At 45.7% G+C, this 11,530-nt stretch overlaps 1 protein-coding gene across 1 annotated transcript; it reads right to left on the bottom strand.

Annotated features, from left to right (window-relative positions):
* Positions 1-1,785: 1,785 nt before the first annotated feature.
* NSDHL (NAD(P) dependent 3-beta-hydroxysteroid dehydrogenase NSDHL) lies at positions 1,786-11,487 on the bottom strand. Its single transcript, XM_086756317.1, has 8 exons — positions 11,452-11,487; positions 9,776-9,826; positions 8,885-9,046; positions 7,814-7,960; positions 6,468-6,596; positions 4,372-4,514; positions 3,501-3,603; positions 1,786-2,806 (listed from the first exon to the last, which is right to left on the bottom strand). Exons 2-8 carry the CDS (start codon positions 9,794-9,796, stop codon positions 2,471-2,473), a joined length of 1,041 nt encoding a protein of 346 aa, XP_086612443.1. The 5' UTR covers positions 9,797-9,826; positions 11,452-11,487; the 3' UTR covers positions 1,786-2,470.
* Between the last annotated feature and the right edge of the window lie 43 nt (positions 11,488-11,530).

Consider the following 11,530-nt stretch of genomic DNA (forward strand, 5'->3'; position numbering starts at 1 on the left):
AAACTGCTCGCCCCCACACAAGCAAACCTCTGGTTTACCCTCGTATAACCAGACACGTGAGGGAAACCGTATCGCCTGCCGCTTTTTATCCAGTGGACTTGAACTTCCAGTGCCTCTTGTTTCGGTAGCACCTCCTGGTTGTTACCTTCACCCCTTACCTTGACAGTCCTCCAAAAGCACGAGGAGGTGAGTAACCCTCCACTGGAACTGCGTCCAAGAACTGAGAGACAGCATTTTGGGGACTGATTGAAGCTGCAAGGCAGAGCTAGCTGGGAAATGCCATCTAGAGGCGAAAATGTGCTTTTACATATATATATATTTTTATGTTTGACTTCAAGTAATCACAGCGCTTGCTCCTTTCAGGTCAGTACAATGTTGTTCCATCACCACCTCTCTGTGAGGGCAGTGTTCTCCTCACTTCACAGACGAGGAGCTGAACTTCCTGCTGTGCTGAGTCCCAAAAGCAGGACCATCTTTGCTCTGCAGCCCTGCATCTGAACCAGAACACACTGTCCCTCAGGGCGTTCTGTACTTAGCTGCGTCTGAACTGTCCATTTTCACAAAAGCCGATCCTTCTAGTAACGAGCTACAAGTTTAGTGCCAATCTACTGCATCACAAAAAACTAGCAGCCAGCCCAGCTTTATGGAAAGGAGCAAGGAAGTAACACACTCCAGTCCTTCCCCACCCCTTAAAGCAGGCAAGACGCTTGTCCTTTTACAAAACCTTGGGAACAAAAGCATGTCTCTCAGCCAGGCGTGCTTTCACCACACGAGTGTTCTTTTTACACATCACTTTGTGTGGCACACTGACGCATCACGCGGAGGCTAACACGGCTCAGGTCTTTGCCGGCAGCATCCGTCTCCCACGGAAATGGGATGTGGGACGACACAAGGAGATTCCAGAAAACCTAGGAACCCCAGGGCTTTTTTTTTCTAAATAACACACTGCTGAAGAATTGCACTCTAGAATTCAAGCTTTAAATATTCAATCCTACAGTGGAGAAAATAAATAAATAAATAGATAAATAAAAAAAGGCCAAGGTGGCTGACCAGTGCAAACCAGAACTGTGCGAACTGGCCCAAGCAACTGGCTAGCATTTACTTCAAGATCGAGCAAGGCAAAGGTTGGTAAAACTACTAACCAAAGGTTGGTTAAAGCAGTAAATCAAAATTTGCAGAAAAAAAAAAAAAGCCCAACATAAAACTGTCCAGAAAACAGTCAGAAGTTAAAATAAAATGAATTTCTATAGGATTCCAGCAACACATCGAGCTCCCAGATAAGCTTAACGCTCACTGAGTGAGGCACTGCTCACACTTCCGAAATCTGACACACCAGAACTCCTGGGGAGCCAGGAACTGGCACAGAGGGCAGTTCCAACCCGAACGCTAACCCTTCATTTAAAAACGAAGGAGGACTGAAGCCCTTAGGAAGATTGTAGGGTAAAGTACACTTAATAGGAATGTCAAATTAACCAGCGTGGTGAACGTAGCATTATGGTAACCATTTTCTTGTGGAAAAGAGTTTTTTTTCATGTACTAAGTGGCCAAAGCAACAAAAGTCACTGTTACCAGCTATAACAGGTCAGACAAGATGAGAGCTTTGCGCAGTAGGATTTCCAACCAATGTAGTTCTTGCGGGGAGCGAGCGAGTTATGGTAAAACAGTGTGTGCTGACTGACACCAGCCACAGCAGAGATTCCTCCCCCCACAAAGGGAACGATTAAACAACTGTTTATGCCGAGATGTTCAGAATGGGATCTGTCCTTTCAAAGATGGAACACAAAATTAAGAAGTCGTCTCTTCTTGATTTATTTGGGTTATTTTTGAATAGAAATAGGCTCTGCAGAATCAAAGGCATGTGCTTCCTTACGAGGAGAGGCCTAGCGTGCCTTTTCTCAGGTTTCCTTTCGATGTCTCAGTAAGAAGCCAAATCGCTCATCGATCATGTAGGGAAGAACAAAATTACCTTCAATGATTTAAGAGATGGTGGCAGAACTCTTTTGGCATGAGCCTCTTTTTCATTGCTCTCGTACAGAAAAAAAGCCAAACCTCAGAGAGGAACCAGGCGCGAGAAGCATTTCGCTAACCAGTCGGCAGCTATGAGGAGAGGCGGCTGTTATCACCAGAGCAACAAAACAGGACAAGGGTGGAGAGAGAGGAGAAGGAATGCTGGTGTGCTGGGCTGGGGCTGAAGAGGGCACAGCAGAGTGTTTATTCACAGTCCGTAGGGTTCAGCAGCTGTTTCAAAACAAGAAGTCACATCAAAGAAAAGAACTGTTAGCACAGCTCCTACATGAGTTTTTTTTCCAGCCCAGATAAAGCCGCCTTGATAACGGTGAGGAGGAGAAGGGACTTCGGGCAAACTCCCCGTTCCAGAGAATTTTGCTTCAGTGTTCATGTGAAGATGTTAAAGCAATTATGAAAATCAAGTAAGGGGGGGGGGGGGGGGAAATCATCCATCTAGGACTCCTCAGGCCTTAGCCCGGCGTAGGTGGGGGTAGCTCTGCAGAGTCCTCTCTATGGCTTCATCCAAGCTCACCACTGGTTTGTAGCCCATGTCTCTCTTGGCCCGTTCACAGCTGTAGTAGTGAAACGTTCCGGCTAACGCTACCCGCATGGGGCTAAAAGTGGGCTTGATGGTGACCAGGGGACTTAGCAGCCACAGCACTAGAGACAGGAAGAGGGCCAGGTAATAGGCCAGCCAGTAGGGAATATGGTACTTGGGAGGATCGTAGTTCAAGCCAGTCAAGATACGGGACATGAAAGCCCAGAAAGGAACTGGTTCATCATTCGTGATATGAAATGCCTGAAAGAGAGGAAGACAAAAAGCCAGATGACAAAATCATTACGGTTTTCAGAAATTTGTCTCTGTGATGGCCCATCTCACGTTCATGCTGAGGAGACTGACAGCCCTGACACGACCGAGAACACGTTTTCATGAGGAACTACTTTGTGCTAACCACCTCTGTCTGAAAAGCGGTGAACTCCTCCGTTGCTAAGAAAGCCAGCGACTTCCGACGCTCCAGAGGTTCAATTACTCATAAATGGTCAAACAAAATAAATGACACAACAACGCAAACACAGTAAAGCATCCTAGCTGTATGTACAGTGCATGCCCGGAGCATGGCGCTGCCACAGAAGTCCATAAAAGTTTCTCCTGTTCTGAACTCCATTGTAAAAGCTAAATACATTTCTTACATAAGCATCTTGGCTGCCCACAAATCTGCCTGGATTTCCTTTCACAAGGAGTTTTATAGCATGAAGTTAAAGTATATTGATACATCTCAGCCCACGTGGTTGCACACAGTGGTCACCAGAGGGGCAACCATTCATTGTACACGCAGACAGAAAAAACCTGACCCATTTCGTGTGCTAGTTCCGCTCATCTCCAAGACAGATGTTCCTGCTGGAGAAAAACCAGCAGGAAGCCAAGGGAGGCTTGCAGATGAAGTTCTGTTAGCAGACACCCACTCCCCTGCCCTTGCCAGGTCCTTCCTTACCTTCCCACACAGGGGAGAGCCTCTGCGAAGACCTTCCGCAGCTAGGATGTGTCCGTGGACCACGTTTTCCACGTAGGTGAAATCTACCAAGTTCTTTCCATCCCTGCGCAGACAAAAGGAAGAAGTTTAGCTCTAAGGCAAGTTAGGGTGAAAATCTGCTTGTGGCAAAAGGACTTTCACACAAGATGTATTTATTCTAAGTTTCCTCTTCTCCCACTCTCTTGTGCCGCATCTTCAGGCTCTACCCTGTCAGAGAGATGGAATCACTACGTATTATTTTGGAGACAGAGGAAAGACTGCTATTGCCTCAGCTCTTGTCGGGGCCCACAAAGTTTACGTTCCTGTAACAGTACCATTTTTAAACCTCACAAGTTACCAAGTTTCTAGGTGTTGCACATCGTACAGGTCTCAGAATCAGCACAGTGATCCACAGAAGCAGAACAAACAGAAACAGAGTGGTAACTAGCACAAAAAAAGTCACTTAAGGACAAGCTTTCAATTATGAATTTTTTGGCTTATGAAATTCTAACTTAGTCCCTCAGTAAGCCAAATTCAGCCCTAGCTGAAACAGATTTAACCCACTGTGGTAAACCCATTTCTACAGAGGTACAGAAAAGGAAAATGAATCTGCATATCTGGACTTTCAAGAGTCCAGCGAAACCAAACAAATGGTTTGTTACAAAACCATCACCACACTCATGTGGCCATAAAAACAGTGCTGCTGCAATCCAGCGTTCCGAGAAAGGAAGTGAAAATGATTCTATGTTCATGGATGAATGGCTATTGTATTTGCTTTCTTGGAATGGATATATGGGTCTGTATAGCGGTAACATCAAATTTAACAAAAATAAAGTGACTGAGCCTTGCTCACCCAATGATGAACTTCATTTTGCCACTCTTAGCCGCCTGGATGAGGATGGGAACCAGCTGAGGGTCTCTGGGACCAAATATTCCATGGGGACGAATAGCAGTAGTGAAGAAATTGTTGCCTGGGTCATTCGCACCGAGCACTTCCTGTATGGAAAAAAGAAAAGCAAGTCAGGAGAGAAAGGCTGGGAAGAAAAATACGGCTTAGAAATATATTCCAAGATCATCACTAAAGGGGGCGGGCGTTCCCCCATCTCCTTGGGAAGACATCAGTGGAAGAATTACTGCCCACCATATCTTTACAAATGATCCTTCCTTTGTTCCCATCTCTTCTCACACTTCTCTTTAAGGAGAAAAATAGACAAAAATCTGTTTTCATTATTAAACACTTAACGAATTGTCAGGAAAAGGAAATTAACTCTGCCTCTCTCATTTAGAGGAGCTTTCAAAGCTCCTTCACTCCATGAGCTCTTTATGGGCATGCTGGAGAAAAGAAGGACACTAAGCAACTCAACCTCTGTCTCCCATCAGTCAGTGGAAGATTTCCATCATGGACCTTCTCCATCTCACTCAGTAGGGGGGCGATCCCATTTTCCCAGCAGCCCCAAGTGCCAAGCTGATTTAGCAAGGCATCTTTGAAGAAGATTTGATTCTATTGGGAGTTTCCACACAACGTGTTCTACTAATTTTTAGCAGCTGCTGGATTTTCTACTAAAAATCCAAGAGCAACGCATACAAATAAACACTGAATACTTTCTTTTACCAAAACAAAGACATAGTTAGAAGCCTATTGCGCTTGATTGCTTCTTGTAAGTTTCCACTTTATTAGTCTGTACTGCAAAGTGGTTACGCCTGCAAACGAACAGATGTTTTTATGCTGCGTTTTCAATTCAGCTCTTTTCAAGGAACGTAAGAAAATTTCTTAAAGGCTAATGCTTGACTTTAGAGAACACACTGTCAGCTTCAGGATGGAAGCAGGTCTAAATTCTTCTTGCACAAAAAGCATGCAGCTTTTCCACAACTGAAATGCAAGTCACTGGGAAAAGCTTGAAAAAGCATTTGTTTGCGTTGATTTAAAACAGGGTCATACCCTATTTAAACCACAAACACTGCGGCATTAAGAACCTGAAACAGAACAGACGCTGGTGATCTGCAAATGTCAAAAGTAGTGGACATGCAGATGCAGGGGAAATCTTTACACCTTTTTTAACAAGAATATTTTCAGTATATTCAGTTTACAACATGTCATTAGGCTGGCACGCTCCTTAACTCAGTCCACATCTCCATCTCAGCTTCTCCTTCCCCAGCGACTTGTTCACAATCCCAACTGTAACTTAATGCTGCAAATCAGGTAATTGTGGTTCTGAAAGGCCTTCCAGTAGGAGCAGAGAAGGCAAAAAACTCCCCTCAACTGCTCTTAAAACAAAGCTGGATTACTTAAGAAGTGGGATTATCACATGGCTCTTGCAATGTGACATCTCTGGAAGTGACATCTCTGCCAGTTCTTTTACTCGTTCACTAGAAACGAGCTCTGTAGCGTAGCACGCTATTTCATTCAACATCCCTGGTAATCTGTGTTACAGCTTTCTTTTACTCTCTTTTTATTAAGTGAACACACTACTTAGGAGTGTCACCAGCCAAGGAAGACGAAATTGGACTGCTAGACAGCTGCTAGGACAGCATCCCCCGGACCAAGGCAGCAGCGTGCCCAGGGAAAAAGATGTGGGTCACTTGCGGAATAGCCAAGCGGCAGCCACCTGCCGTACTCCTCTGTAACGGAACAAATGACTCCGCAGCTCACTGGCATCCACACTGAGAATAAGAGGGCTGAAATGTGACAGATTTTTCTAAAAGAAAGGAATTTTCTTTTTCAGTTATACTCTGAAGACTCTGGCAGGCATTGCTACATATGCATGTCTCTTCTGTGCAGATTTTCTTTGCAACTGTAAGAATGAGATACTTCTGTTAATGAGAGAGAGATTCTGGAGAACAAGAGATCTGTTCAGTCTTGAAGAGTCTGTTGTGTCCCCTAGGGCATGCCCTACTTTTAGAAGGGCAGTTTTAATCATTAAAAAATGTGAACCATATGATGACAAATACCTTCTCCTGCAAGATCTTCGTCTCTGTGTAATAGTCGATGGGTTTTTTTGCATAAGGGAGGTCTTCGGATCCATTTTTTATGTCTGTGCCCTCAAAAACTACACTGGCACTGCTAGTTAACACCAGTTTCTGCAATAGAAGCGAAAGAAAACAGTTGTTTAAAGCCCAAGACAAAAGGGTAATTATTTACAAAGGCTGAGTAAAGACAATAATAATGTTTAATCCACTGACTCTACCGATAACAAATTAAGTCTAGAAGAACATGGGCTAACAGAATACGATCTGAAACTGCAGGTAAGAAAACTCCCACTCTTTTAATGGCCTCTGTCATGTTGTTCAGTGCTACCTAAAGGAAATTAAAACATTTCAACAAGTGTCCAAGGCAGCCACTCAAGGGGAAAACATCTCCAGGAAAACCAGAGTGCCCACTTGGCTCGGCACATTTTAACACTTGACCCACAGTGAGTGCTTTCAGGATCTATTTCCTCATCTTTACAATAACAGCATCACGGTAGATTAAACAAAAAATAATTCTTATACTAGATTTTTTTTGTTGGCTAAAAAGGAAGCCTAGTGGATTCCAAACAGGAAGTCAGTGCTGCATCTGAGTAATGAGAAACATCTGGTTTTAAACAAGATCTACATTGTAATAGAAAGATGATGAGATCCAACAAGTTCCAGCAAGACTTACCTCCTTGCTGACAGAATCCAGGCTAAGCCTGAAGGTAAACACCACTTGGCGCATTTCCTACAACAGCTTATTACACAGGGGGGGCGAGGGAACAACAGACCGTGGGGCTGGGCGTGCTATGTGATACACATCTGTTCATTCTAAACATTCTCACTCCTGTACTTGTACGCAGACACTGCAAAATGCGTGCTTTGGAGGCAACATCTCTGCCCAAATTAAGTAAAGGATCTTCACATGCATTGCACTTGAAAATTTGCTAAGAATTTAAAAGAAAACTCATGTGATATCAACATAACATAAGGAAAAAAAAAAAGCCCCACAGTCTTGCCTGAACAGCAGCCTGGTTTCCTCTGGCTCTTTCTTTTGTGGGCAAATGACTTTCTAAACCAAATTATACTGAGATTATGGCACAAATGTGTTCCTCTCATTGTATGTCAGAGAATTCACACAGGTAACAGATGTCATGCATACTTCCACTGCTGGAAAAGCTATCTTTAGAGCTGTCCTCTTATTAAAGCATGAAAGAATCTGCTTGTCAGTCACAGTTCTCCTGCGAGTGATTCCCAAACGTCTAGAAAGACAAATATAAATGGATGCTTTTCCTGCAGTCAGGAAGATTGCAATGTGTAGTCTCCATGTGCTTTTCTACCCTTACCTGCACTCCAGCTTCTTTGCAGGCTTCAATGACTGCTTTGGTTCCCATAAAATTCACCTTATAAAACAGCTCTCTGTTGTCACTTGAAGGTGCTGGTGATGCACAATGAAATGCCACTGACACGCCTTGTAAAGCTGGGAGCAAAGCCTAGAAAATACATCGCATGAGACAGCAATGAAGCAATGCCAGCAGTGACCACTCAGAAAAGAAAAAAAAAAAAAAAAAAAAAAAAAAAAAAAAAAGAGGAAAAAACCCCACAGTTCTTTTTGCCATGGAAACAAAACCGCTAAATTTCAAGTCATGCTCCTGCCAGAAAGGTCAGCAGCTGGAATAGGATTAGCATCCAGGATCTTCACAATGTCCTCTGCTTATTGCTGAGCAAAAAAAGCACTCCATCATCTTCTTTCCAGAGAACAACCTGGGAACTTTCTGAGACCTGGAGGCTATCTAGACTTAACCACCTGCAATAGTCTCAAGTGCAGGTCTGAGACTCAAAGTTACCTGGAGACAGGAGGTGGAAAACTCCGCAAGCAGCAGGTTTAACAGCCAGCAGTCCCCAGGGCACTGTCTGTGTTTGAGATGGCTGCCAAGGCTCTGAGACATGATACTTCATACTGGGGGGGAGATGGCATACAAGTGTTCCTGCCAAGGCTCACGTGCACGGCTGGGTTAAGACAAAATATCCGAGCGTGCCTTAACTGTTAGGAATAACGCATTGTGCCGTTCTCACACCGCTGAGTTAGCTAGGGGAGCGCCCGCATGCAATTACCAACAGTGACTGTAATCAGCCAGTATATCTAAGCTAATACTAATGCAAATCATAACAGGGAAACAAGTTCTGTTCTTTTCAGCTTAAAGCAGATGTCAAGTACAGCCCTTTAAATGTTCCACAGAAAACTGTTTAGGCTACTGAATTCACAGGGAAAGGTTGGGGGGCACATCCCCGTACGCTTTTACAGGCTGTGCAATGCCTTCGGGTGTTTTAGAGCTTCAGGCAAGGCTCAGTAAGTTGTTTGACCGAACATTTATTTAAACAGCCAGCCTTTCTATCCAGCTGCTGTTAGTCTGTACCTCTTTGTCACAGAGGTCTCCCAGGAAGAACTTCACTTTGTCATTGTCAAATCTCTTCTGAATATCAAACACGTTGACTGCGTAACCCTTCTCCAGGAGCCGCTCCACCAGGTGCTGGCCTAGGAACCCTGACCCGCCGATCACTGTACATTTCTTATCAGCCTGCAGAGACAAGGAGTAAAGCACTTCAGCAAGCAGACACCAACAAACTGCACGAGTAAACTGATCTGAACTTCCGGAGATCTTAATGTGCTGGAATTTGGCATAACTGGTCAGTAACTAGTTTAATTGGAGGAGTCTAATTTCAGACATCAAAAGACCGTTCAGTATGTCTGTGCTATCACAGTAACTTAACAGTTCAAACACGCTAATGACCATGCTACCCTCACACGCTGGTCTGTGTTTGGCAGGACTCTGCCTCATAAGCAAGTGGCTCACATAGCAGGGAAGAAAAAGAGGACTGGCTCCAACAAACTCTGCCCTGACCGTAAAGCAAACAGAATTTACTTCAGCCACATGGCACAGATAATTTAGAATACTAAAACCATCACCGTTAGCAAGGACAAAACCATTTCTCCAAGCCAAGAAAGCAATCAGGTAAAGGCAAGGCTTATTACTTTTAGTTAATCATTAGTTCCACCGTGTTCTTCGTAAAATGAGAGCACCCGAACCGCAGGCTGCACTACGATGTGCTGAACCAGTTTTACAGCGGCAGAAGGACGCCCTCTGTCTGGCTCTGAATATCAGAATCATTTTCTACCAGTACAGATGAGATAGTCCAGGTTTTTCTCTAGCTCAAGTAAAGGACATTATTCTAACTGGTGAATAGAAGCAGACTATAAAAATAACCTTTAGTGCACATTTATAACATCGTTTAACTCCTCAACTTACCGATCTGAGGCGAGTGGCCATTTCTCAGATGGTGCACTATCAACTTGATTCCTTTAAAAAAAGGAGAATATTATTTTATTCACAACATAATACTTAAGTTTCTTAAGCACACCAGTAACACAAACTGAACTTTTTAAAAAATACATTTCTAGTCACGGAAATCAGAGTTTGAAGCCATTATGCCAAAGCAGAAGCACGTAAAGAAGGAGCCAATTTTCTCTGTCCTGCTGAACAAAATAAGCAGCGCAAGAGTAAGTGACATCACGTAGCTTTCTCAGAGGCACAATTTTATTCTATTAAAATACCCCTGATAACAAAGACACTGTCTTATTTCAGCTGGTATTAGCTCTGTGTACTCCCTTTGAGTCTGAACATTTATACTCCAAATGACACGAACACAACTGCAGGTTTTAAGAACGTCCTCTTCAAAAATGGGGTTACTCAAGGGTGTTAGGAACAACCAAATAAAACTGAAGTTCAAGCATTTCGGCAGCACCACACCTGCCTGCGCCACAGCAGCAGACACAGCACGGAAGAAATGCCAGCACTAACTGGTGCCCATCAGCGAAGGGAGGGGAGCCAGCAATGAGATTCTCCAAGTTTTCACATCACAGGCTGCTGATGCCACCAGTTTCATCAAAATACGCTCTTCCTCCCAGGAACAGCAAACAAAATTCCCAACTCAGCTGGGATCCTACTGTGCGGGGTGTAATTGAAAGACAGAAAAAGACAACGTGCCTGTTTAGACCTGTTTCCAACATAAAGACAAGCTGCACGCGAAGACTTCTGATGGCTTTATGGTCACTTTAAGACATCACTATGACAAACAACCGCTTTAGAGGGTGATTTAATTCTCCTTATTCCTGGTCAGTGCTTCCCACTGCCTCCTGCTATTCATGCATTGAGAGGGATCAAGGGTACGGCCAGCTGAAAACTCATAATTTTCTGTCCGGGTTGGTTTCCGGCCAGAGCAGCTCTCTGCCCCATCTCGCTCCACGGACACGAGTGCCAACGCAGCCGGACGAGATCCAGGAACAGCTACACCAGCGCCGCTACAAAATCGTCACAGCACCACGCCTCATGCAAGCTCATACCTCTGTTGGACAGGCTCACCCTGCGCGCTACACAGCCCAGCGCTCTTCATTTTTTTTCATTTTTCTGCAAAGCCCTTTGGAACGGCAAGGAAAAAGGCAGGACTGGTGCCTGCCCAGCCAGGAACACCGGGCTGGTTGGAAGTATGGGCACAGGGTGACCCACCCAAAGCTGCCCCCACGCCTCCCGTTACCCCACTCCGAAACGCAATTTCTGAGCTGCTCCAGCTCCAGTTTCCCTGCAGGTTTTTGAGTCCCCCCCACCCCTCTCCAGCCCGCGGCCCCCTGCGGCCTCCCCCACCCTCAGCCTCCTTCCCCACAACCCCCTCCGCAGCCTCACACCCCCCAGTTCCCCGGCCCCCACGACCCCTCCCTCACCCCAGCCCCCCCCCCCCAGCCCTGCAGGCCCAGCCTGGCCCCCCAGGGCCTCCCCCACCCCGACCCCTCCCCACTCACCTCAAGCCGCCGCCGCCCTCAGCCCCCTCCCGCAGCCCGCCCTTACCCCCGGCTCGGCTCCGCCCCCGCCTCGCGCCCATCCCTCCCGCCCACCAATCAGCGCGGGCGCTGCCGGCAGACTCCGCCCACCTCGCGGGCTGCCGCCGCTTCTCCCTCCCGCGCGCCCCTGGGCTGAGCATCGCGCCAGCCGGCTGTCGCTGGCTGATTG

Source organism: Chlamydotis macqueenii, chromosome 11 (assembly GCF_036417535.1).
Source record: "Chlamydotis macqueenii isolate bChlMac1 chromosome 11, bChlMac1.mat, whole genome shotgun sequence".
NCBI classification, from domain to species: Eukaryota; Metazoa; Chordata; class Aves; order Otidiformes; family Otididae; genus Chlamydotis; species Chlamydotis macqueenii.

What these genes read in the sequence shown, in the direction of transcription:
- NSDHL (XM_086756317.1), bottom strand. Translation starts at nt 9,796, where the DNA reads ATGGCCACTCGCCTCAGATCG. An exon ending in GAGACCTCTGTGACAAAGAG is followed by an intron (nt 7,961 to 8,884) that starts GTACAGACTAAC and finishes TGTATTTTCTAG; the next exon opens with GCTTTGCTCCCAGCTTTACA. An exon ending in AAAATGAAGTTCATCATTGG is followed by an intron (nt 3,604 to 4,371) that starts GTGAGCAAGGCT and finishes TTGTCTGCGCAG; the next exon opens with GGATGGAAAGAACTTGGTAG.